At 42.9% G+C, this 27,936-nt stretch overlaps 1 protein-coding gene across 3 annotated transcripts; it reads right to left on the reverse strand.

Moving 5' to 3' along the window:
• Positions 1 to 176: 176 nt before the first annotated feature.
• On the reverse strand, positions 177 to 8,805 carry sec61g (SEC61 translocon subunit gamma). Of its 3 annotated transcripts, none has more exons than XM_014181666.3 (4): positions 8,682 to 8,805; positions 1,363 to 1,466; positions 745 to 847; positions 177 to 334 (listed from the first exon to the last, which is right to left on the reverse strand). In XM_014181666.3, exons 2-4 carry the CDS (start codon positions 1,454 to 1,456, stop codon positions 325 to 327), a joined length of 207 nt encoding a protein of 68 aa, XP_014037141.1. In that variant the 5' UTR covers positions 1,457 to 1,466; positions 8,682 to 8,805; the 3' UTR covers positions 177 to 324. The 3 variants fall into 3 exon arrangements, with proteins under 3 accessions (XP_014037141.1, XP_014037140.1, XP_014037138.1); XM_014181665.3 differs by lacking the exon at positions 8,682 to 8,805 and adding an exon at positions 2,256 to 2,279; XM_014181663.3 differs by lacking the exon at positions 8,682 to 8,805 and adding an exon at positions 1,983 to 2,249.
• Between the last annotated feature and the right edge of the window lie 19,131 nt (positions 8,806 to 27,936).

Raw genomic sequence — 27,936 nt, forward strand, 5'->3', positions numbered from 1 at the left:
CTCATAGTAATGGCTGGAACAGAATAAATTGAATGGTATGAAACACATGAAACATTGTTTCCATGTGTTTAATACCACTCCATTCCAGACATTATGAGCCATCCCCTCAGCAGCCTCCTGTGATGTACACACAATATACATCTCATACATAATAATCATCATCATTGTAACACGCAGATTTTTCTTTAATTTATTAACACAGTGCAATGTAAAAACAAAAATCACATCCCTTCACCCCCCCACCACTATCCCATGTTGCCCCACTGTCTCAGGTCACTGGGTATTGTAGTTCTGTAGTCGTAGCTGTATCACACCTCCAGATGTTCAGCCGCCCCTGAGAGAGAAGAACAACACATGAACAGGGCCACAGAGGCTAATTAAGTTTCTCACCCAAAAGTCTACAGTCCTCCACTATTCCTTATGATTTGAAATAGAGCATGTGTACTGCATTCAATCACATCAAAGTGCTGGAAAACAGCAGTATGTTTGATATTAATGCAGATATATCTTCCAAGGCATTACTACATGCATCTATGCACATCATACCTTGATTACATTACACATATTGGATGCTTGTAGATTGGTAACACAAGCGCACCTTAGCTAAATCACCCAATTTCTACACTAACCTACAAAGCCAAATGGACTTAAAGGGTGTTTTCTTCCAATAATGTACTGACTACTGTTTGACTCCTGGTGTTGTCATGCAGTCTAGTCCTATGTTGAAGGTGTGGTCCTACTTACACAATGATGTTGTTGATGGGGATGTGGATGAGCTTGACAAAGAACCCAATGAAGCCCATAATGGCAAACCCAATCGCCGTTGCCATGGCGATCTTCTGGAATTCTAGAAATGATCAGAAGAGATGGTACAATTAGAATCTTTCACAGACAACGGCAGAAAAAACAGACAGAGCTTCGCAAGAGTCTTCTTGATCAATGTGTTTTTTTGTTGTTTTTCTACATCAAGGGGTTTAAAATAGAAACAGGCCTGCTCCATTCACTTAATGTCATGCTAAAAGAGATTGGTTATATCTGAAGCTGTGATTGTGGTCTTGTGAAGTCAACACTGAAGATTCAATCAGTGATTAATCATCAGTGTTATCCATCTCCTAATAATGCTTTGTAGCTGCTCAGCTATGCAAGGTTGCAGTCAGTTAACTTGCTACCCAAGTAACCCTTTTGACAATCTACTGTGCAATGATGTTATGATTCAGAGTGTAAACTCACTCAGCAGACAGTGAACTGACAAAAGACAAGATCCTAAATCAGGATAGCAGATCGTGTAACCTAAACACACATTCAAGTGTATAAGTAAACCACTGACATATAAAGAAAGAGCTGGGTGACTGATAACCATACCTTTCCTGTCTGGTTTTGTGCACCTCTTAACGAGCCTTATGGAGTCCTTGACGAACTGCCGGCTGGGCTCAACGAACTGCATAACCTGGTCCATGATGGTTCGGCTGGGGGCAAACAAGTATCCGACAGCCTAGGGTTAGCTAGCTAGGTCCATCAAAGTGTCACTAGCTACACATCTCTTCATCCCTCACAATTTCTTATGTATAATAAAGGGTTCAGTTACGGGTCTGTCCGTAAATTATTAAACATTTAGGCCTGGCCTATAATGTGTTCGCTGAGATTTTGGTCCATTTTCTGTATGGGTGCACGAATAAACCTGATACTGTAGCTAACGTTAACTAGCTAGTTAGCTACATTAGCTAGTTAACTGGTGTCGATGTCAACCATAGACTAAGAAGATTTCACAACGAAACACTACGTTGAGCAATCAAGACAGACATTGCTTTCTAATTTCAACGTCAACGTTGCACTGGACGCCTCAAGATTGTTTGTTTATTTACCAGCAAACAATCCTGCTAGCTACAGTAGTCAGGCGCCACAATGAATGAAGACGTAGGTATATACCGTTATAACAGTTTGGCTACTAAACTAGAATAATTCTTTAACATGTAGTTTCTTACCTAGCTATGTTACTATATGAACGTGTCCAAACGAATATCTCTGAGAATAAATAGATGAAGTAGCTAGGCACCGACGTAGCTAAGAAAAGCCACGTCGCTTTCGGAAGCTTTTGATAGAATCTAGAAGACGTACAATTCTGATGCACATGCGTGAGTGCAGAGAGCAAGAGGCAAAGTGAGAGGTTTTACTCCGCCCAAAATCTGGCCACGAAAATAAGATCAAATCAAAGTGTATTTATCACATGCGCCGAATACAACAGGTGTAGAACTTACAGTGAAAGAGAGGGGGGAGGGGGGGGTCAGCTGAGGCCCAGAGAGGGGGGCCAGACCCCCGTAGAGGGGTGCCTACCTCACCACCCACGGCCACCAGGGGGCACCAGTACATCCAGCTAGCTCCCTACAGAGGGCCAGAGAGGGATGGGGCCAACTCAGGGAAAGGGGGCCTACACCCGGAGAGGGGTGCCGACCCCCACCCACGTCCAAAAGGGGGTGCCACTACATCCAGCAGGCTCCCTGCACCAGGGAGATGGGGGAGATGGCCAAAGAGGGCTGGGGCCGCCCCATGGAGGGTGGGGGTGTCTCCCGGAGAGGGGGGCCAACCTCCTGCCCTCAACACCCAGGCGGCTCCACTACATCCACCCTGCTCTCTTCACCAGGAAGAGAGGGGGTAGACAGAGAGGGATGGGACAAACCCAGGGAGGCGGGGCCGACCGCCGGAGAGAGGGCCCGTCCCCTGCCCGTGGCCACCAGGGGGTACTACTAAACTCACCCAGAGAGGACTGGGACCAACCCAGGGAGGCGGAGCCAATCCCAGGTCAGCAGGCACTAACTCCGCCATGGTTCGTTAAAGAGCCTATAGGGTAATAAATGGCGTTTTTGTATTATTTTTTATTATTGCCGAAAATGACTTATTTGGTAAATACAAAATAAAAAAAATAGTTTTGTTCTACAGTTTACATACACCTTAGCCAACACATTTAAACTCAGTTTTTCACAATTCCTGACATTTAATCCTAGCAAAAATTCCCTGTTTTAGGTCAGTTACGATCACCACTTTATTTTAAGAATGTGAAATGTTAGAATAACAGTAGAGAGAATGATTTATTTCAGCTTTTATTTCTTTCATCGCATTCCCAGTGGGTCAGAAGTTTACATACACTCAATTAGTATTTGGTAGCATTGCCTTTAAATTGTTTAACTTGGGTGAAAAAAATTTTCAGGTAGCCTTCCACAAGCTTCCCACAATAAGTTGGGTGAATTTTGGCCCATTCCTCCTGTCAGAGCTGGTGTAACTGAGTCAGGTTTGTAGGCCTCCTTGCTTGTGATGGCCACTCCAATACCTTGACTTTGTTATCCTTAAGCCCTTTTGCAACAACTTTGGAAATGTGCTTGGGGTCATTGTCCATTTGGAAGACCCATTAGCGACCAAGCTTTAACTTCCTAACTGATGTCTTGAGATGTTGCTTCAATATATCCACATAATTTTCGTCCCTCATGATGCCATCTATTTTGTGAAGTGCACCAGTCCCTCCTGCAGCAAAGCACCCCCACAACATGATGTTGCCACCCCCGTGCTTCATGGTTGGGATGGTGTTCTTCGGCTTGCAAGCCTCCCCCTTTTTCCTCCAAACATAACAATGGTCATTATGGCCAAACAGTTCTACAGTGAGGGGGAAAAAGTATTTGATCCCCTGCTGATTTTGTACGTTTGCCCACTGACAAGAAATGATCAGTCTATAATTTTAATGGTAGGTTTATTAGAACAGTGAGAGACAGAATAACAACAACAAAATCCAGAAAAACGCATGTCAAAAATGTTATAAATTGATTTGCATTTTAATGAGGGAAATAAGTATTTGACCCCCTCTCAATCAGAAAGATTTCTGGCTCCCAGGTGTCTTTTATACAGGTAACGAGCTGAGATTAGGAGCACACTCTTAAAGGGAGTGCTCCTAATCTCAGTTTGTTACCTGTATAAAAGACACCTGTCCAGAAGCAATCAATCAGATTCCAAACTCTCTACCATGGCCAAGACCAAAGAGCTCTCCAAGGATGTCAGGGACAAGATTGTAGACCTACACAAGGCTGAAATGGGCTACAAGACCATCGCCAAGCAGCTTGGTGAGAAGGTGACAACAGTTGGTGCGATTATTCGCAAATGGAAGAAACACAAAATAACTGTCAATCTCCCTCGGCCTGGGGCTCCATGCAAGACCTCACCTCGTGGAGATGTTTTCGTTCAAAGGCTGAAAGAAAAACATGGCCACTTCTCGGGGCCGCGCATCTCCTGTCTCTGAGCCACCAGCCTGACCACTCACAAACAGCGCTCCTGTACCTAGCCCAGAGACAGCAGAGATCTCATTCCACTTTCTGGCGCCTTCAGAGAGCCTATGGGAGCCTTAGAAATTGTCACGTTACAGCAGAGATCCTGTATTTTCGACAGAGATGCCACAGAAGCACAAGAAATGGTCAGAGAGGGCACTTCCTGTATGGAATCTTCTCAGGTTTTGGCCTGCCATATGAGTTCTGTTATACTCACAGACACCATTCAAACAGTTTTATAAACTTTAGAGTGTTTTCTATCCAAATCGACCAATTATATGCATATTCTCATTTCTGGAAAAGAGTAGTAACTAGTTTAAATCGGGTACGTTTTTTATCCGGCCGTGAAAATACTGCCTCCTACCCTAGAGAGGTTAAAGGCGTCTTTAAAAAACAAGGACATTTCTAAGTGACCCCAAACTTTTGAACGGTAGTGTATATTATAAACAGAGAGTAGCAGCAGCACAAAAGAGTGGTCTGGGTAGCCATTTGATTAGCTGTTCAGGAGTCATATGGCTTGGGGGTAGAAGCTGTTAAGAAGCCTTTTGGACCTCAACTTGGCGCTCCGGTACCGCTTGCCGTGCGGTAACAGAGAGAACAGTCCATGACTAGGGTGGCTGGAGTCTTTGACAATTTGTAGGGCCTTCCTCTGACACCGCCTGATATAGAGGTCCTGGATGGCAGGAAGCGTGGCCCCAGTGATGTACTGGGCCGTACGCACTACCCTCTATAGTGTCTTGCAGTCGGGGCCGAGCAGTTGCCATACCAGGCAGTGATGCAACCAGTCAGGATGCTCTCGATGGTGCAACTGTAGAACCTTTTGAAGATCTGAGGACCTATGCCAAATCTTTTCAGTCTCCTGAGGGGGAATAGGTTTTGTCGTGCCCTCTTTACGACTGTTTTAGTGTGTTTGGACAGTGTTAGTTTGTTGGTGATGTGGACACCAAGGAACTTGAAGCTCTCAACCTGTTTCACTACAGCCCCGTTGATGAGAATGGGGGTGTTCTTGGTCCTCTTTTTCCTGTGGTCCACAATCATCTCCTTTGTCTTGATCATGTTGAGGGAGAGGATGTTGTCCTGGCACCACACGACCAGGTGTCTGACCTCCTCCCTATAGGCTGTCTTATCGTTGTCAGTGATCAGGCCTACCACTGTTGTGTCATCGGCAAACTTGATGATGGTGTTGGAGTCGTGCCTGGCCATGCAGTCATGAGTGAACAGGGAGTACAGGAGGGGACTGAGCAAGCACCCCTGAGAGGCCCCGTGTTGAGGATCAGAGTGGCGGATGTGTTGTTCCCTACCCTTATCACCTGGGAGCGGCCCATCAGGAAGTCCAGGATCCAGTTGCAGAGGGAGGTGTTTAGTCTGAAGGGGTTAAACTAAGGCCTCATACCTTTTAAAGGGTTAATAAATTGTGTTATGATAAACTGTAAGGTCTCGTCTTCAGAAGATGCTTGGACTCGTTCACCTTGTTATGACCTTATACTTGTGATGAAAGGTCAAGTTTCAGTCAAACCACATGTCAAAAATAGAGTGGATCATTATTAAAGGGCATTCCTTTCTTGTGTGCTCATATTTCAAGGTGTTTCATCTCTGTCATTGTGTTTTACAGCAATCGTCTTCAACGTGGAGACAGCGACGTACAACAACCTGAAGTTCCAATTGTGGGATTTTGATGTACAGTTGAGTATCAGGTAATTATATGATTACCACAACAGGCCTTTCACGGGTATGCATAAACACAGACATTGTTGAGTATAAAAGGAAGACAGAAGCTTCTTCAAGGCATCACAACTTGCCATACATTACTTTGCCACAGCTCTTTGTATAAAGTGTTTGGCCTAGTTGCCTATGCTCGCCACAGTCTTTCCCCTAACCCTTGTTTCTCTTTCCCCTATCCTCATTTTTCTCCCCCAAATCCTGAACTACTGAGCTATTTGATCAGTTCAGTTATTGCCTTAATTCAACACACCTGGTCTACCAGGTTGGTTAACTTCTATGGGCTAGGTGGGACGTGACCGTCCCACCTGCGGGACACATTATTCAACAGCCATTGAAATAGCATGGCGCGAAATAAAAAACAGCAAAAATCTCATAATTTCATTTTCTCAAACAATCAAGTATTTTACACCATTTTAAAGATAAACTTCTCGTTAATCTAACCACATTGTCCGATTTCAAAAAGGCTTTACGGCGAAAGCATAAAATTAGATTATGTTAGGACATAAACTTCACAAGAAAAACCACACAGCCATTTTCCAAGCAAGGACATGCATCACAAAAACCAAAAATACAGCTAGAATATTCACTAACCTTTGATGATCTTCATCAGATGGCACTCATAGGACTTCATGTTACACAATACATGCATGTTTTGCTCGATAAAGTTCATATTTATATCCAAAAACCCCATTTTACATTGGCGCGTGATGTTCAGAAAATGTATTCCCACCAAAACTCCGGTGAATGTGCACATCAATTTACAAAAATACTCATAAACGTTGATAAAATTTGCAACAGTTATTGAAAGAATTATAGATATAATTCTCCTTAATGCAACCGCTGTGTCAGATTTTAAAATAGCTCAACCATCAAAGCAAGCTATACAGATACCCGCCAAGTTCTGGGATCAACTAAACTCAGAATTAGTATTATAAATATTCTCTTACCTTTGCTGATCTTCATCAGAATGCACTACCAGGAATCCTACTTCGACAAGAAATGTTATTTTTGTTCGAAATACTCCATATTTATGTCCAAATACCTCCGTTTTGTTTGTGCGTTCAGATCAGTATCCAAAGGCAGTACCAGAGACAAAGTCAAATAGTTCCATTACCGTTCGTAGAAACATGTCAAACGTTGTTTACAATCAATCCTTAGGGTCTTTTTAATATAAAACGTTGATAATATTCCAACCCGGACAATAGCGTATTCATTCAAGAAGAAAAAGAAGGAGGGGCGTGCTGGCGGGCTCGCGCATAACCAAGTCCTTTGTCCTCAGGCAGTCAACTCATTGACTGAGCTCCTATTTTCTGCCCAGTAACAGGAGAAGGATGAAACACGTTTCTAAAGGCTGTTGACAGCCAATGGAAGCCTTAGGAAGTGCAACGTGACCCCACAGGGATTCAAAAGAAGAACTACAATTCTCAGATTTCCCACTTCCTGGTTGGATTTCTCAGGTTTTTGCCTGCCATTTGAGTTTTGTTATACTCACAGACATCATTCAAACAGTTTTTGAAACTGCAGAGTGTTTTCTATTCAAATCTACTAATAATATGCACATTTTTGACTCTGGGCCTGAGTATTAGGCAGTTTACTCTGGGCACGCTTTTCATCCGAAAATGAAAATAATAATACCTTAAAGTTAATCAAAAACATGAAGTGCCTGCAGCACTCAGGAACAGGTTTGCCGACCTCTGACATATTGTATCAGAGGGAACACACACACACTGCTTTCATTGTGAGATTTCTGCAATAGAAATAATACTCCTATCATTACATCTAACTCATAACACACTAGTTACTATTCTTAATGCATTTTCTACATTTATAAACATACTTTCACCTTCTCAAATCAATTAGTCAATATACATCTGTCCCTCCTCTGGAACAATGATCACTCTTATGTTCCATACTGACTTGAACATACTGACTTGAAAAGGAAAGAGAAAAAAAGTACATGTTTAATAACTTAGCCCCACTCATTAATGTGACTAACATTATTATTCTAATTACATGGTGAAACAAAAGAGACAAAAAAAACGTTTGTGGTTATCCCAAGCTATCATGCTTTGATTTCCCTAACAAACCACCTCCCTTTAGGAGGTTTCTGCTGACTCTCTCGGCCAAATACATTTTAGCAGCGTCCCCACCCCTCACCGTTCGGTAACAACTCTCTCTCGCTGTATCCAAATCACAACTGAAGCATTTTATAAAATTATCCAACCCAAATTTAGAATGACAGCCGTTAGTGCTTACTTTGAGTCTAGGACTCAAATTCCAGCTTCTCAATTTAGCACACATCATCCCTGTTAGAACATTCATTTATAAACAACCTTTTATTGCCGGTAATAACTCTTCTCATTACAGCCCCCCTTTGTCCCTGTTGTCCTGTCACGAGGGGCCTGGTAATGAAAGATCAGTATCTCAATGCATCCTTAGTCTAAATTGTTCACAATGTGTAGACCAACCACCCCCCCCCCCCCCCCCTCCCCGGCACTTATCATTCTAGCGTGTCTTTTTCAGATATCGTTTACAGTTCATCTTCCCAACGGCACATGTATCTTTTGCTTGTCACAAATCATGGTACTTGATAATGTCCTGATTTTAATATCCAAGTAGATACATCCGTTTCTCTCATGTACACGAGTCTCTCACCTGAGCCGTTCTCTCACGCCATGCTCATTCCACACACGCTCAAAGCACTATGTCCCCGTTTATGGCTCGGACTCAGATTGAAGTGTTAAAAGTCACTGTCGCATTGCACACCTTTGTCTTCTTCCTTCAGCTGGTTAGGGAGGGTTTTGAGGCTCACACACACTGTTTGTGGTCAAATTATTCCTACCATGCATTAAGACATGATCTGACGTCACCTTCCATGACAACCTAAAACAACACAGATCATAACATCAGTTTAGTTCATTTCATTTCTGTTTCAGGAAATCCAGACAAGCATTGACTATATGACAAATTATTACATTAACCTTTTCTTAATAACATTATCTCTACGACAAATGTCAAAAAGCATAACATACTGTTACTGCTAAAACCATTTTCAAAATTAGTCCACACTCCCCTATTCTACTGTCGACCTCTAGGAAGAGTTACCAGATCATGAAGTTAGCACCCTAACCCCTTGCAGAATCCCACACTCCAGTATCCCAATCTGGGGAAATTTGTATCGAAACAAAAACACAAAATGAAATCAGCAATACATATATCACAATCCATTTGAAGTAACAGTCATCCCTTATTAACATATATTTTCCCTTCTAAATGCAGACTGAACACAATACCTCTGTATATTTACCCAAAGACCAGGACCTCAGGGAACTGGTCATTTACCCCATCAAACACGTGATTCACAAACAACATGTTAAATCAAAAAGAAACAAATTCGAATAACTAATCAATTTAGAATTACAACTATTTACAACTCCCTACGGAAATAATAATAATCTCCTAAAGTAATGGTACAATTTGGATAGAGACTGGTGTTTGTCATTCATTTTATAATTAAATCCCCCTGTTCCGATAATTTGTAGTGAGATTGGTCAGTCCTCACCAGGAAAAGTCAGATACAGAGCATTCGACGCCATTAAAATATTTCCTCTCCCTTTTCTTCCCCTGTCCTTCAGAAACCATTTAAATACCTTTTCAAAACATTTCCATCCTTCTGCATACACAATTTAACTGAATTGAAAAGACCTCATCCAATAAATCCCACAGTATCAACACACCACTAACGCACATTCGTAACCAGTAAATGGTGCGTGCGTGCTGGTGAAGCGTAGGTCCAGAACACACATGAACAGGCCTCACTTATTATCTGGAACTCATTTATGGCCTAATCCAGATACTTTTATACTTAAAACTGCCGAATATCACTAACTGCTCCCCCCCCACAGTCTCCGGGGACCTTCCAACAAAAAATAATGAAACCCCCTCTTGGAAAAGAGAGTGTACATTTCGTTAGCATTAACTATGCTACATTTTAATCAGCAATCCAAAAGTATTAATTATAAACCAAACCTGTTAATTGTAAATCCACATTCCTTTATTTAGCATGTACTACCATTAGACATAGTGACATTATCTCACCACCGCACCACATAAAACATTTTAAAGTTAATTTTAGGTTTGGTAACCCCTGTACTAATTCCTCGTGACCCCTAATTAAAAGTTCATTTTAGGTTTGGTAATCCCTATACTAATTCCTCGTGGCCCCTCCACCCTTTCGTCCATTCTAGATGTCACGTCCTGACCAGCAGATGGCGTAATTGTATTAGTTTTGGTCAGGACGTGGCAGCAGTTTTGTGTTATGTGTTAGTTAATTGGGGTTGGACTCCCAATTGAAGGCAGGTGTGTTGAGTTGCCTTTGATTGGGAGTCCTATATAGTAGTGTGTGTTTTTCCTTGGGGTTGTGGGTAATTGTTTCTTGTTTAGTGTGTTTGCACCTGACAGGACTGTTGGCTGTCAGTTTCCTTGTTTTGTTTGTTATAGTGTTCTTTCTAATTAAATTGAAAGATTAATACCAACTCCGCTGCATTTTGGTCCATTCCTGAAGACAGCCCTTACAGAATTACCCACCAAACCAGGACCAAGCAGCGGAGGAACGAGGAAGAAGGATAGATGTGGGCGGAGATAAGGATGAGCGTTTCCAGGGCTATGGAAGATTTAAGTAAACTCGAGAGGCAGCCCCAACAATTTTTTTGGGGGGGGGCACAAGGTCAGTTTTGCGGGGCAAGGATGGAGCCCCAGGCCAGCTCCCCGCACTAGCACTGAGGTGCGTGTCTCCAGGCTGGCACGTCCAGTACCAGCCCCACGCATCAGGCGTCTAGTGTGCCAGCCCAGGCTCGCCAGTCAGGAGCTGGCAGAGCTTCCCGCCAGTCAAGAGTCGCTAGAGCTGTCCGCCAGTCAAGAGTCGCCAGAGCTGTCCGCCAGTCAAGAGTCGCCAGAGCTGTCCGCCAGTCAAGAGTCGCCAGGGCTGTCCGCCAGTCAAGAGTCGCCAGAGCTGCCCGCCAGTCAAGAGTCGCCAGAGCTGCTCGCCAGTCAAGAGTCGCCAGAGCTGCTCGCCAGTCAAGTCGCCGGAGCTGCTCGCCAGTCAAGAGTCGCCGGAGCTGCCCGCCAGTCAAGAGTCGCCGGAGCTGCCCGCCAGTTAAGAGTCGCCAGAGCTGTCCGCCAGTCAAGAGTCGCCAGAGCTGTCCGCCAGTCAAGAGTGGCCCGACTGCCTGGAGCTGCCAGAGTGGCCCGACTGCCCGGAGCTGCCAGAGTGGCCCGACTGCCCGGGTCTGCCAGAGTGGCCCGACTGCCCGGGTCTGCCAGAGTGGCCCGACTGCCCGGGTCTGCCAGAGTGGCCCGACTGCCCGGGTCTGCCAGAGTGGCCCGCCTGTCCTCCGGCCCAGCCCGAGTGGCCCGCCTGTCCTCCGGCCCAGCCCGAGTGGCCCGCCTGTCCTCCGGCCCAGCCCGAGTGGCCCGCCTGTCCTCCGGCCCAGCCCGAGTGGCCCGTCTGCCAGGGTCAGCTCGAGTGGCCCGTTTTCCCGGCGCAGCTATCGGCGCCACCGAAGTGGACGACGCCGAAGGTGGAGCGAGGTTCACGTCCCGCACCTGAGCCACCTCCAGGATAGGTGGGTTGGGGGAGGGAGGGTGTAGCACAGTGCCGTCGTTGACGGCAGCCACCCTCCCTTCCCTCCCTTATTGTTTAGGGGTATTGTTTATTGGTTTTGTTGGGGTATTGGGGATTTTTGTGTTTTCTTTTTTTAAGGTGCATTCCGGGGTCTGCACCTTGAGGAGGGGGGTACTGTCACGTCCTGACCAGCAGAGGGCATAATTGTATTAGTTTTGGTCAGGACGTGGCAGAAGTTTTGTGTTATGTGTTAGTTAATTGGGGTTGGACTCCCAATTGAAGGCAGGTGTGTTGAGTTGCCTTTGATTGTGAGTCCTATATAGTAGTGTGTGTTTTTCCTTGGGGTTGTGGGTAATTGTTTCTTGTTTAGTGTGTTTGCACCTGACAGGACTGTTGGCTGTCAGTTTCCTTGTTTTGTTTGTTATAGTGTTCTTTCTAATTAACCTCTTACATCTAGACGTTCCGCTAGCGGAACACCTGCTCCAATATCCAATGATAGGCGTGGCACGAATTACAAATTCCTCAAAAATACAAAAACTTCAATTTTTCAAACATATGACTATTACACAGCATTTTAAAGACAAGACTCTCCTTTATCTAAACACACTGTCCGATTTCAAAAAGGCTTTACAGCGAAAGCAAAACATTAGATTATGTCAGCAAAGTACCAAGCCAGAAATAATCAGACACCCATTTTTCAAGCTAGCATATAATGTCACAAAAACCCAGAAGACAGCTAAATGCAGCACTAACCTTTGATGATCTTCATCAGATGACACACCTAGGACATTATGTTATACAATACATGCATGTTTTGTTCAATCAAGTTCATATTTATATCAAAAAACATGTGCATGTGACGTTCAGAACTAGCATACCCCCCGCAAACTTCCGGGGAATTTGCTAACAATTTACTAAATTACTCACGATAAACGTTCACAAAAAGCATAACAATTATTTTAAGAATTATAGATACAGAACTCCTCTATGCACTCGATATGTCCGATTTTAAAATAGCTTTTTGGTGAAAGCACATTTTGCAATATTCTAAGTACATAGCCCAGGCATCACGGGCTAGCTATTTAGACACCCGGCAAGTTTAGCACTCACCAATATCAGATTTACTATTATAAAAGTTTGATTACCTTTTGTTGTCTTCGTCAGAATGCACTCCCAGGACTGCTACTTCAATAACAAATGTTGGTTTGGTCCAAAATAATCCATCGTTATATCCGAATAGCGGCGTTTTGTTTGTGCATCCCAGACACTATCCGAATGGTAAAGAAGGGTCGTGCGCATGGCGCAATTCGTGACAAAAAAAATCTAAATATTCCATTACCGTACTTCGAAGCATGTCAACCGCTGTTTAAAATCCATTTTTATGCCATTTTTCTCGTAAAAAAGCGATAATATTCCGACCGGGAATGTCCATTTAGCTAAACAGAGGAAAGAAAACAAAGCTTTCGGTCGACGCGGGCACGAGCCTGAGTCTCACAGTACTGTAACCAGCCACTACCCAAACGCGCTACTTTGTTTCAGCCAGAGCCTGCAAAGCCACGATTCAGCTTTTTGCCGCCTTCTGAGAACCTATGGCAGCCGTAGGAAGTGTCACGGGACAGCTAAGATCCTCACTCTTCAATAAACAGAGACAAGAAGAACGACACCTTGTCAGACATGCCACTTCCTGCATGAAATCTTCTCAGGTTTTTGCTTGCCATATGAGTTCTGTTATACTCACAGACACCATTCAAACAGTTTTAGAAACTTTAGGGTGTTTTCTATCCAAAGCCAATAATTATATGCATATTCTAGTTACTGGGCAGGAGTAGTAACCAGATTAAATCGGGTACGTTTTTTATCCAGTCGTGAAAATACTGCCCCCTAGCCATAACAGGTTAAATTGAAAGATGAATACTAACTCCGCTGCATTTTGGTCCATTCCTGAAGACAGCCCTTACACTAGAATTCTATTACAGAATTAGACAACATAAAACGTAAATCTATTTAAAAATAAAATCACATAAAATGTCTCATGATAACAAAAAAAAACAAGGCTTTCTGAGTTTGGCCATCTAATTTACATGTGTTACCTTTAGAATCCATTCCCCTGGCATTTCGCCTAGATTCTTCAACCCAAAATACGTTTTCCTGTGGCAAATTTAGACAATTTCTCATCGTAAGGAAGCCGCAATATTTAATCCCCGGCCTCTACTAAAAAGTTAGCTAAAACGTGATCTCATACGCCTTCCTTCACATAGAAACTGTAATCTCTATGAACCACTTATCGATCAAACAGAGACTGTACACCTCTAGGTGAAAGTTCCATTCCTTCTACTTTGTTGTTGCCCTTTTGAAAACGATGCAAACGCTTGCCTGGCAGCATTTTCTCCGAATACAGCAGGCTCCATATCCACTTTACACTCCCTTTTCCAATGACCAATAGCCCCACACCTAAAACAGGACTCTGTCTCCCTACGCCTTGATGCTTTTCCGCTACGTTTCTTTGTCTTATCTTGGCCATTGAAACTATAGTTAGTGCTTTTCCCTGTGACCTTATTAACCCCTCGCACGTCTGCGAAGTGAGCGGAGTTATATTCCACTCTCAAAACAACCTCTTGAATTAAATCCACTACCCCCGTAATTACGTTTTGATCACGGGGTTCAAACCTGTCATCAAAGCAGAAGTGCACATTTTATCAATACACTCCCGTTCCCAGTCTTTCTGTTGCAGCGTACTGGTACTCATTCTGGGTTTATCGTGATGCATTTTTTGTTGATTGAATGCTGGCATCAAAATTGAGCTTTTGATTATTCCAGCCGAATTGGTAGAATGCTGATGCGCTTCTTTCAGTGTCACAGTATCCACAGAAGGTGGCTCCTCTCCCTGTTCGGGCGGCGGTCGTCGTCGCCGGCCTACTAGCTGCCACCGATCCATGTTTCTGTGTCTTTTGGTTTTGTCTGTCTGTTCCGCACCTGTTTCTTGTCTGTCATTAGTGGGGGTGGTATTTAGTGTGTCTTTTCAGTTCAGGATTTCGTGCGGGATTGTTAGATGTCATTTCAGGATAGACGTTAGTGAGCACTGCTCCCTATTTTCTATTATTGACCGGGCTGCGCCCCGTGCATCATTTGTTTTGGGAACGTGTTTCCCTTTTTGATTATTGTGTGCGCCCTGTGCCTTTCGGCTTCTTGCGTTTTCCGGATTATTATTAAATAGTACGATCTACCGGACCTCTGTCTCCCGCAATTGACTCTGCCTTTCTACTGATCCTGGTAATCGTGACATTCAGAGCCTCCATGGCTTCATTAAAATCCTCTAACTCCGTTCTACAGGGAGAATCGGAGCCGTTTGTCACCATATCAATAGCTATTATTCCCTAAACTCTCCCAATGGTGTTCAGAGTATGTTAGCTTTCTTCACTCCCTTCTATAATACACATTCTATTAACTATTTTCTAAGATAGCACTACACACTTCCCCGGATAATAATTAATTGGTCACGGCATCTAATACCTTGTATTAGAACCGATACCGTAACGTCTGCAAATGTATTACTGGAGAATACGGACGACTTAATGGCGTTTTCCCGTATTGCCTCCAATATCCCTATTATTGATAACACACATCACCAAAATGATTCACACTTGTCTTCCTATTTCCACATAATCTGCCATGGTTCACCACCCCAACAGGGCACAAAACTAACCTCCTTTTCACGCACACACTGCGCTCTCACGGTGTCACGATCGTCAAAAGGAGTAGACCAAGGTGCAGCGTGGTAAGTGTTCATCCTTGTATTTATTTTAAATCAGAACACTAAACACAAAATATGAAACAATGATAACGACCATCACGTCTTGCAGGCTTAACAAGCCGTACAAAAACTACATCCCACAACTACAGGTGGGGAAAGGCTGCCTAAGTATGATTCCTAATCAGAGACAACGATAGACAGCTGCCTCTGATTAGGAACCATACTCAGCTCAACACAAAGAAATAGACACCATAGAATGCCCACCCCACCCCACACCCTGACCTAACCACATAGAGAAACAAACCGTCTCTCTCAGGTCAGGGCGTGACACACGGCCACTGCGACTGGGCTTCTACCCTTTCGTTACAGATTTACAGGGAACCAACCCCACCCAGAATTGACCCAATAGGACTTACTCTTTGCAGGTTCCAGCCTGCACAGGATTATCATCCAGGACTCACCCTATTCTTATAGTAGTCACATGAACTATCCCAATCAAAATTTACCCCCTAGGACTCACCCTACAGGTACTAGCCTGCTCGAGTTTACCTTCTGGGACTTACTCTAAACTTTATAGTACTAACAGGAACCAACCTACTAGGGATTTACCATTTACTTTATAGTACTAGCAGGAACAAACCTACTAGGGATTTACCATTTACTTTATAGTACTAGCAGGAACCAACCTACTAGGGATTTACCATTTACTTTATAGTACTAGCAGGAACCAACCTACTAGGGATTTACCATTTACTTTATAGTACTAGCAGGAACCAACCTACTAGGGATTTACTATCTACCATAAAGCTACGACCGGTCATTACACAATGGGCCTACTGAATTAATCTCAGGCTCGCCAGGTCCGTATCCTATAATGTTCAACCTACGATTCTCATCTCCCCAAGATGTCAAAATGAGTGGAAACAGATATAGGAACTTGCGTACCTTGTTTTTTGCCAGCTCTGCTCCACTGATCTGGACTCTTTGGTTTGACTACAAATCGTGGTGTACTCCTGGCAAGCTCGCCATCTGTCAGGTTCTAATTTTGAGTAAATAACTCACTGATACTAGAGAAGCTGAACCAAGTTCAATTCTTCCCAAAGGGTCGTTACAGCTTTAATTCAGACAAAGACGTTCTCACCATCACAAGTATATATACTCCACTTAAGACACAATCCTTACATCTTATGGTTCCACAGGAAGAGGGCAACAGGATAATAAACCATTATTTCTCCCTTCAGGGGATCTGACCCGACCTCCAGACCTCAACCCCTCCTTCGCCTAATCCACAGATGTCCTCTTGTATCACCTATCGCACTCCCGTGACTCCCTCCCGTCCACTCAGCACATTCCACAGCCACTCGGTCTTACTTCAGAGAACCATTAACTTCTCACTACTTTATATACTATGCGTCTGATCTATCATGTCTTTAATATCTCAATGTTCAAAGTTTACACAACATTCTGGGAAATGGGATGGGAGACAGTGGTCAGCATAGTCCAGCAGTGAGTTTCCCCTGCAGCCTCAGGCTCGTCCAGTGCTGCCAAACACTGTTGTTCAATATGGATTATTTGTCTTCCCACTAACATGCCATTCAGTAATATAAGATGAGAGAATGTAGAGTACAAAGAATGATTTCTCTTACTATTTTACGTTACATAATTAACATCTACTACTGAAAAGCAGTAATTATTCTAAACGTTCCTGTGTTTTTTGTGTTGCTCTTTTCACAGGGAAATACATGAATAGTCACCATGCAGTATGCCCTGACCTGGGGTTTGTCTGAAGTTGGGAAGCAGCCTCACCTGGGAAACACAAATGGGCAGTTCACACAAGCCAACACTTTTAGAGTGAAACTGCGGTATTCAGTCACAACCATATTCTGTACCAGAATCAGCATTATGAATTGCTTTGTCTTGAAATCCATTTTCCTTAACTTATCCTGACACTTTTTGTGGAACCTTTAGATAGACATGTATTGTGTGGAACAAACATGCCTCGCTGACTATAGAATAACAAATGTCAGCTGTCATGACGTGGCCCTCTTTGGGTATAGCGAGTACCCTCCCTCTCTCTCTCACCACCTCTCTCTTCCCCCTACACCCAGGCTCTGTTATCTCAGATCGTAAATTCCTAGAGGGGACTCTCTCCTCATGGCCAGGCAGTATATATAGAGAGAGTTTCACAGTAGAACAAAGGAACTTCTTCTACATCACAGAACTTGAGAACTGAACAATATCCATGTTTTGGAGAATGTGTAAACGGTCGGTGGAGAAGCCAGCTACGACCCGGTCTGTTTTGTTTTATGATTGTGACCTCAGGAAAGACAATACGGCCACATTACCATAACTCTGTTTATACAGGAGCCTCCGTTATGAGGTTTGCATCTAATTATTGTATAAAATGAATGAAATTATGTAAGGGGATGTTGAACCATTAATGTGAGAAAATTGTATTCCCTTCAAAGTTGAACTAAGTCATTGGCCCGCCCCATGTGCACAGACATTGATCTGGCATCATGGGACAGCCCCTTTCTGCTGTTACGAATAAAACCCCCACCTGAAGAAATCCTCTTCAGACCATGCGTAATGCGGTCACCAAGAGGGCAAAGGTTTGAGTAGAGACCACAAAAACCCTCAGTATAAGCTAAGGTTGTAATGGTTGTTGAAACTCTGAGACTATCGATACCAACAGAATAAGAGCAAATCTTCTATACTAATTACTAGTCTGCGCTAGGAATTATGTACCATGGAATGCGAAGACCGACAACTGCCGAAACATCTATTCTACAAGAACATTTCTGAATGTTACTCTGACCACGAGAGACTTCATGGAAGTAGAGAGCATCAGATGAACTTTCCAACAGAAAGACAGACGATTCCAACAGAGATCACGACGACACACTGAGCATAAATATATATTGATTGCAATTATTCCCGAATGAGTGAGCGTTCATGTGCAAAGGATTAGCATTTCAATCAATATAATTATTAACTGTGTAGTGACTCTTGTAATTCCCGCCCTTCTCAGTCCACACCCACTTCCCTTTGTCCACCAAGCCACCATATCGGCTTAGCCCAATAGGGAACCTCCCTTATCATTTCCTTGTAACCATATCTACTGTTTGTTTGTTTATGCATTTCTGTGATTATTTAGTTAGTAAATAAATGATTAAGACAATTGATGATTCGTAGTGAAGGCTGGGTTCGTGCAGATAACCAGCAATTTACGACGTCCGGAATGAGACTAACGTGAGGTAAAGAATAATTCATTAATTAGAAGACTAATTGATCAGATTGAAATATCTGAAGAGTTATATTAGGAAAATTATAACTTTGTAATCTGAAGATTGTCCTTGGTGCCCTGACTTCCTAGTTAATTATATTTATATGATTAGTTTAATCACGTAATAATAATTACAGAGAATTTATTTGATAAAATAATAGTCTTCAATTTAATAATGCCAACGACATTATTAATGCTCTATTCATAACTTTTCTATCTTCAACGTTCCACAACGTTTGCCTAGTGAAAGTGCCCCAGGAAATAGAGTTGTCCAGTCCAAAACATTTTGTAACAGAAACCGTTTACTGCAAATGCTGTTCAGTTCCGTTTTGTTCTTAACTCCCTTTCCTCTACTACTCCTTTTCCTTGCTTTCTTTTTTTGTTTCCTTTCCTTTTCTACTTTCCTGGTTCATTTAATTATTTATTTTCCTCATATCCTAGCTCCCTTTCTTTCTTTTCTTTGCCACCTACCTTTCCTTTCCTCCTTTCCTATTCTAGCTCCTCTCCCTTTCATTTCCTTCTTTCCTATTATAGCTCCTCTCCATTTCCTTTCCTCCTTTTGTATTCTAGCTCCTCTACCTTTATTAGATCCCTTTGCTTAGCATTAGTGTTCTTGATATTAAGGCTGGAGGAACATATTATCAATCACCACCTTCCGGAGACACCTGAAATCCCACCTCTTTAAGGAATACCTGGGATAGGATAAAGTAATCCTTCTACCCACCCCCCCACCCACTGGATATCATAAGGTGAATGCATCAATTTGTAAGTCGCTCTGGATAAGAGCGTCTGCTAAATGACGTAAATGTAAATGTAAATGTATAAAATAATGAATAAACGATGGAAACGGATTTGTTTTCACATGAATTTGTAGCTTGTTACTTCAGAGGCAAAATTGTTGATGTATAGAAATAAAAAAATATCAACTGTATTCGTGGCATTGAGCTCTAGAATGGCATTTGTTTGTCATCACAGGGAGTGACAATGACAACAGAATTTGGTTTTATCGCTCACAGTAAAAAATAAAATAATACATTCTGAATTAACATAATAAAAATAGCATACAAAAATACAATAAGAGCAAAATATGGATTACATAATGATTGAAGACACAGTATGCATCCCAAATTTCACACATTTTCCCACTTTGGTGTGGCAAAGTCTAATGACAATTTTCATTAATGTCCATGTCTCTGGGTTATGTTTTGGTATGATAAACACTTATAGGAGGTAGCTAAATGTGGGTGGTGACGGTAGGAAACAACATCTCCACTTCGCTGACCCTCAACACTGGGGCACCACAAGGGTGCATGCCCAGCCCTCTCCTGTACTCCCTGTTCACCCACGACTACATGGCCAAGCACGCCTCCAACTCAATCATCAAGTTTGCAGACGACACAACAGTAGTGGGCTTGATTACCAACAATGACGAAACAGCCTACAGGGAGGAGGTGAGGGCCCTCGGAGTGTGGTGTCAGGAAAACTACCTCTCACTCAACGTCAACAAAACAAAGGAGATGATCGTGGACTTCAGGAAACAGCTGAGGGAGCACCCCCTATCCACATCGAAGGGACATCAGTGGAGGTGGAAAATTTTAAGTTCCTCGGCATACACATCACAGACAAACTGAAATGGTCCACCCACACAGACAGTGTGCTGAAGAAAGCGCAACAGCACCTCTTCAACCTCAGGAGGCTGAAGAAATTTGGCTTGTCACCCAAAACCCTGACAAACTTTTACAGATGCACAATCGAGAGCATCCTGTCGGGCTGTATCACCGCACCGAGAGACTGAAAAACAGCTTTTATCTCAAGGCCATCAGACTGCTAAACAGCAATCATTAACTCAAAGAGGCTGCTGCCTACAATGAGACCCAATCACTAGCCACTTTAATAAATGGATCACTAGTAACTTTATACAATGCACTCTAAATAATGCCATTTTAATAATGTTTACATATCTTACATTACTCATATCACATGTATATACTGTATTTTATACTATCTATTGCACCTTGCCTATGCCGCTCGGCCATCGCTCATCCATATACTTATGTGTACATATTCTCATTTGCCCCTCTAGATTTGTGTGTATTAGGTAGTTGTTGGGGTATTGTTAGATTACTTAGATATTACTGCACTGTTGGAACTAGAAGCACAAGCGTTTCGCTACACTCGCATTAACATCTGCTAACCATGTGTATGTGACAAATAACATTTGATTTGAAGGTTTGATGGGGATCATCACTGAACAGCTATCTTCAGGTCTCTCCTGCATTGTCTTGGCTGTGTGCTTAGGGTCGTTCTCCTGTTGGAATGTGAACTTCACCTCAGTCTCAGGTCCTGATGACTCCAGAACAGGTTTTCATCAGGGATCTCTCTGTACTTTGCTCCGTTCATCTTTCCCTCGATTCTGACTCGTCTCCCAGTCCCTGTAGCTGAAAAACATCCCCACAGCATGATGCTGCCACCACCATGCTTCACCGTAGGGATAGTATTGGCCAGGTGATGAGCAGTGACTGGTTTCCTTCAGACGTGACACTTGGCCTTCAGGCCAAAGAGTTCAATCTTGGTTTCATCAGACCTGAGAATCTTGTTTCTCATGGTCTGAGAGTCCTTTAGATTCCTTTTGGCAAACTCCAAGCGGGCTGTCATGTGCCTTTTACTGAGGACTGGCTTCTGTCTGGCCACTCTACCATAAAGGCATGATTGGTGGAGTGCTGCAGATATGGTTGTCCTTCGCAGAGGAACTCTGGAGCTCTGTTAGAGTGACCATAGTGTTCTTGGTCACCTTCCTGGCCCCCAATTGCTCAGTTTGGCCGGGCGGCCAGCTCTAGGAAGAGTCTTGGTGGTTCCAAACTGTTTTTGCTTTGTCATTATGAGGCATTGTGTGCAGATTGATGAGGAAAAAACGAATTCAATCCATTTTTAGAATAACGCTGTAACGTAACAAAATGTGTAAAAAGTCAAGAGGTCTGAATACTTTCTAATTGCACTGTATATACTGGAGTACCAAATCGGAGCGATGGGTAGGAGCAAGTACATGTAATGCTTTGTAGGTTAGCAGTAAAACCTTGAAAACAGCCCTAGCCTTAACAGGACACCAGTGTAGAGAGGCTAGCACTGGAGTAATGATCATATTTTTTGGTTCTAGTCAAGATTCTATCAGCCATATTTAGCACTAACTGAAGTTTATTTAGTGCTTTATCCACGTAGCCAGAGAGTAGAGCATTGCAGTAGTCTAATCTAGAAGTGACTAAAGGGTGGATAAGCTTATCTGCTTCATTTTTGGACAAAAGGTTAAAGATTTTTGCAATGTTACGAAGATTGAAAAAAACTGCCCTTGAAATATTCTTGATAGGTTCGTCAAACGAGAGACCAGGGTCCAGAGTAACGCTGTGGTCCTTCGCAGTTTTATTTGAGATGACTGTACAACCATCAAAATGAATTGTCTCCAGTTGGGGGAGGGGTGGAAAAGTAGGCTGATAGACCAGCAGTGAGGGCTCTTCAATATTGCATGGTACTGTTTTTCCAAGCTAGTCGGAAGACTTACAGTTTGGTGGACAGCCATTTCTGTTCCAATTTTCTGGAGACTTGCTTCAGGGCTCGGATATTTTTTTTATACCAGTTAGTAAATTTCTTGTGACAAATGTTTTTTGTTTTTAGAGGTGCAACAGCATCTATGGAATTTTTATATGTCTTATTGCATCGTCAGTGGCGTGTATTCATGGATGACAAGAGAATCCTTAGGTCTCACTCCCCCTATCTGAGATACTTATAGCAGCCCTCATCCTCCACATACAACACCCATTCTGCCAGTCACATTATGTTAAAGGTCCCCAAAGCACACACATCCCTGGATTGCTCCTCTTTTCAGTTCGCTGCATCTAGCGACTGGAAAAAACACTCAAACAGGAATGTTTTGTCTCCATCTCTTCAGTCAAAGATTAAATCATGGACAATCTTACTGACAGTTGTGGCTGCTTCGCGTGATGTATTGTTGTCTCTACCTTCTTGGCCTTCGTGCTGTTGTCTGTGCCCAATAATGTTTGTACCATGTTTTGTACAGCTGCCATGTTGTTTTGCTACTCTGTTGTTATCATGTTGTGTTGCTGCCATGCTATGTTGTTGTCTTAGGTCTCTCTTTATGTAGTGTTGTGGTGTCTCTCTTTTTTTTCTATTTTTTTAATTGGGGGGGCTTTAATATTGCTTTAATATTGCGGCTAGATTGTCGCTTCCATCAGTGTAATTGTCTGCATGTTTTCCATGCTTGTTTAATGAACCATAAACAATTAATGAACATGCACCTGTGGAACGGTCGTTAAGACACTAACAGCTTACAGACGGTAGGCAATTAAGGTCACAGTTATGAAAACTTAGGACACTAAAGAGGCCTTTCTACTGACTCTGAAAAATACCAAAAGAAAGATGCCCAGGGTCCCTGCTCATCTGCGTGAATGGGCCTTAGGCATGCTGCAAGGAGGCATGAGGACTGCAGATGTGGCCAGTGCAATAAATTGCTATGTCCGTACTGTGAGACGCCTAAGACAGTGCTACAGGGAGACAGGATGGACAGCTGATCGTCCTCGCAGTGGCAGACCACATGTAACAACACTTGCACAGGATCGGTACATCCGAACATCACACCTGCGGAACAGGTACAGGATGGCAACAACAACTGCCCGAGTTACACCAAGAATGCACAATCCCTCCATCAGTGCTCAGACTGTCCGCAATAGGCTGAGAGAGGCTGGACTTAGGGCTTGTAGGCCTGTTGTAAGGCAGGTCCTCACCAGACATCACCGGCAACAACGTAGCCTATGGGCACAAACCCACTGTCGCTGGACCAGACAGGACTGGCAAAAAGTGCTCTTCACTGACGATTCGCGGTTTTGTCTCACCAGGGGTGATGGTCGGATTTGCATTTATCCTTCGAAGGAATGAGCATTACACCGAGGCCTTACTCTGTCGCGGGATCGATTTGGAGGTGGAGGGTCCATCATGGTCTGGGGCGGTGTGTCACAGCATCATCGGACTGAGCTTGTTGTCATTGCAGGCAATCTCAACGCTGTGTGTTACAGGGAAGACATCCTCCTCCCTCATGCGATACCCTTCCTACAGGCTCATCCTGACATGACCCTCCAGCATGACAATGCCACCAGCCATACTGCTCATTCTGTGCTTGAGTTCCTGCAAGACAGGAATCTCAGTGTTCTGCCATGGCCAGCGAAGAGCTAGGATCTCAATCCCATTGAGCACATCTGGGACCAGTTGGATCAGAGGGTAAGGGCTAGGGCCATTCCCCCAGAAATGTCCGTGAACTTGCAGGTGCATTGTTGGAAGAGTGGGGTAACATCTCACAGAGAGAACTGGCAAATCTGGTGCAGTCCATGAGGAGGAGATGCACTGCAGTACTTAATGCAGCTGGTGGCCACACCAGATACTGACTGTTACTTTGGATTTTGACCGCCCTTTGTTCAGGGACACATTATTCAATTTCTGTTAGTCACATATCTGTGGAACTTGTTAAGTTTAGTTTTTCTTTTGCTGATATAATTTAAAAACAGGTCACTAGGTGTGGTCCCATGTGGCTCAGTTGGTAGAGCATGGTGTTTGCAGCACCGGGGTTGTGGGTTAGATTCCCACGGGGGACCAGTTCGGGGAAAAAAATGTATGAAATGTATGCATTCACTACTGTAAGTCGCTCTGGATAAGAGCGTCTGCTAAATGTCTAAAATGTAAAAATGTAAATGTAGGCAAAACCATAAGAAAATAGTGTAACTGTGATATGACTAAAGAGTTAATCAGGGTGATATTTTCATAAATAGACAGGTACTCGTCTTTCCATGTTAGCAAGATCTTATCTATTTTTTCCAACTTTCTATTAAAATGTATTGGAGTGAGATCATTTCTTTCTTTTGGGATATGTAGACCGAGTATGTCCACATCCCCGTAAGCCCATTTTATTGGTAAAGTACATGATAATGTAAAAGTTTTATTTTTCTGTGATCCAATACGTAATATAGTAAACACGTCATCATTTGGTTTGAATCCAGAGAGGTTAGAAAAAGAATCTAGATCCTCTATGAATCTGTGGAGAGATTCTAATTGTGGATTTAAAAGAAAACATGAATCATCAGCGTACAATGACACCTTTGTTTTTAAGCTCTGGATTTCTAATCCCTTAATATTATTGTTTGATCTAATTTTAACAGCTAACATTTCGATGGCAATAATAAATATTTATGCTGATAGTGGACAACCTTGTTTTACTCCTCAACAGTTTAAATCTTTCTGAGAAGTAGCCATTATTTACAATTTTACACCTTTTTCATGGTGTTCTATTGTTTCCAGTACTTGTCTTCTATTATCTCCAATGTATCGGCCATGTAAAAAACCTGTCTGATTAGGATGAATAATATCTGACAAAAACGTTTTAATTCTATGCGCTAAGCATTTAGCTAGAATTTTTGATGTGTGTTTTGTCCTATATTTTTATATTATTTTTAATTTTTAATCCCAGCCCCCGTCCCCACAGGAGGTCTTTTGCCTTTTGGTAGGCCGTCATTGTAAATAATAATTTGGTCTTAACTGACTTGCCGAGTTAAATAAAGGTTAAATAAAATAAATAAATAAAAACATTCCAGGTTTCCCTAAAGAAATTACAAAGAAAAAAGCAAGGGGAGAGAATCCTGTTTGGATTTGGCTTCACTCCTGTCACATCGCATCAAGAGAAATACATCATTGACAGAAACAACTTGAATTGTTGCATCTCGTTGTGTTGTCCTCCGGTGGCTAGCTAGCTGAAATTGGCCTTTTCCTAAATTAGCCATGGATGGAGATAGGGATTTGGACTTGTGGTTTTATTAAATTCTCAGTACTGGCCAATGATTATAACAGCGATTTCTGATCCAACCATAAATTCATACATTGTGACCCTGGACTGAGAGGATGGAACTTCAATATGTAGCTAGATGTAGAAGGCTAATGTTAACTAGCTAACGTTGCCCATGGAAGGAAGTTAGGCTAGAGAGCAAGCATTTTAGCCAGGTAGCCTAGGACAACAAAAAATAATAGCATACACGGTATGACAGACTCATAGACCGTTTCATCAACATGAAAGAGAGGAGGATGGCATTGGCATTTCTCTACAAATAGGGTGAGTCAACAAGTTTTTTCTATTTGCACGAACCTATGCCACACACACACACACACACACACACACACACACACACACACACACACACACACACACACACACACACACACACACACATCAGAACCATGGACAGACTGTAACGGCTGTCGTGAGAGAGAGTAGACCAAGGTGCAGCGGAGTTAGTGTTCATCATTGAATATTTAATAGACGAAAGAACACTATACAAAAATAAGAAAACCGACAGCCAAACAGTCCTGTCAGGTGCAAAACACTAACAGAAACAATTACCCACAAAACCCCAACGGAAAAACAGGCACTTATGTGTGACTCCCAATCAGCAACAGCACTCTACAGCTGTGCCTGATTGGAAGCCACACGGCCAAAATCAATGAAACAAACCAACATAGAAAAATGCACATAGAACGCCCACCCAATGTAACACCCTGGCCTAACCAAAATAAAGAACAAAAACCCCTCTCTATGGCCAGGGCGTTACACAGACACATTATTTTTAGCTTTGTTGATTGGACAATTGTTTTATTTGTCACTGTATTAGACTAAATATAGGTGATTTGATGATGTTGAAATCGTGCTGGAATAGTGGAGGACTTGTGGTAACTCTCTGTGGTTCTAAATCAGTAGTTGTTTCATAGTCCGAAAAGGTGTGTGCCTTTCCAAATCATGTCCAATCAATTGGCTTTTCCACAGGTAGACTCAAATCAAGTTGTAGAAACATCTCAAGGAAGATCAATGGAAACAGGATGCACCTGAACTCAATTTTGAGTCTCCTAGCAAAGTGTCAGAATACTTATGTGTATAAGTTTTTCAGGAAAATGCACACATTTCTAAAAACCTGTTTTCGCTTTGTCATGATGGGGTATTGTGTGTAGATTGATGAGGAAAACATTAAATATAATCCATTTCAAATCGAATGAAATAATAATACAAATGTATTGGTCACATACACATGTTTAGCAGATGTCACTGCTGGTGTTGCAACATGCTTGTGCTTCTGGTTCCGACAGAGCAGCAATATCTAACAAGTAATATCTAGCAATTTCACAACATATACCCAATACACACAAGTCTAAGTAAGGAATGTAATTAAGAATATGTAAATATTTGGACAAGCAATGTCAGAGGCGTTAGATTAAAATACAGTAGAAAAGTATAGAATGCAGTATATACATATGAGATGATTAATGCAAAGTATGTAAACATTATTAAAGTGACATTATTAAAGTGGCCAATGATTTCAAGTCAGTGTATATAGGTAGCAGCCTCTCATTGCTAGTGATAGCTATTTAACAGTCTGATGGCCTTGAGATAGAAGCTGTTTTTCAGTCTCTCGGTCCCCGCTTTGATGCACCTGTTCTTACCTCGCCTTCTGAATGATAGCGGGGTGAACAGGCAGTGACTCAGGTGGTTGTTGTCCTCGATGATCTTTTTGGCCTTCCTGTGACATCGGGTGCGATAGGTGTCCCGGAGGGCAGGTAGTTTGCTCCCGGTGATGCATTGTGCAGACCACACCACCCTCTGGAGAGCCCTATGGTTGTGGGCGGTGCAGTTGCCATACCAGGTGGTGATACAGCCTGACAGAATGCTCTCGATTGTGCATCTGTAAAAGTTTGTCAGGGTTTTAGGTGACAAGCCAAATTTCTTCAGACTCCTGAGGTTGAAGAGGCTCTGTTGCGACCTTCTTCGCCACACTGTCTGTGTGAGTGGACCATTTCAGTTTGTCAGTGATGCGTAAGCCGAGGAACTTAAAACTTTCCACCTTCTCCACTACTGTCCCATCGATGTGGATAGGGGGGGTGCTCCCTCTGCTGTTTCCTGAAGTCCACGATCATCTCCTTTGTTTTGTTGATGTTGAGGGAGAGGTTATTTTCCTGGCACCACTCCACCAGGGCTTTCACCTCCTCCCTGTAGGCTGTCTCGTCGTTGTTGGTAATCAAGCCTACTACTGTTGTGTCATGTGCAAACTTAATTATGGATTTGTAGGTGTGCTTGGCCACGCAGTCATGGGTGAACAGGGAGTATAGGAGGGGGCTGAGCATGGACCCTTGTGGGCCTCAGTGTTGAGGATCAGTG

Source organism: Salmo salar, chromosome 29, assembly GCF_965601325.2.
Source record: "Salmo salar chromosome 29, fSalSal1, whole genome shotgun sequence".
In the NCBI taxonomy this organism is placed as follows: Eukaryota; Metazoa; Chordata; class Actinopteri; order Salmoniformes; family Salmonidae; genus Salmo; species Salmo salar.

Excerpts from the sequence above, each read along its gene's own strand:
- sec61g (XM_014181666.3), bottom strand. The coding sequence starts at position 1,456 with ATGGACCAGGTTATGCAGTTCGTTGAGCCCAGCCGGCAGTTCGTCAAG. Across the intron at positions 848-1,362 it reads CACAAAACCAGACAGGAAAG|AATTCCAGAAGATCGCCATG; the intron begins GTATGGTTATCA and ends GATCATTTCTAG.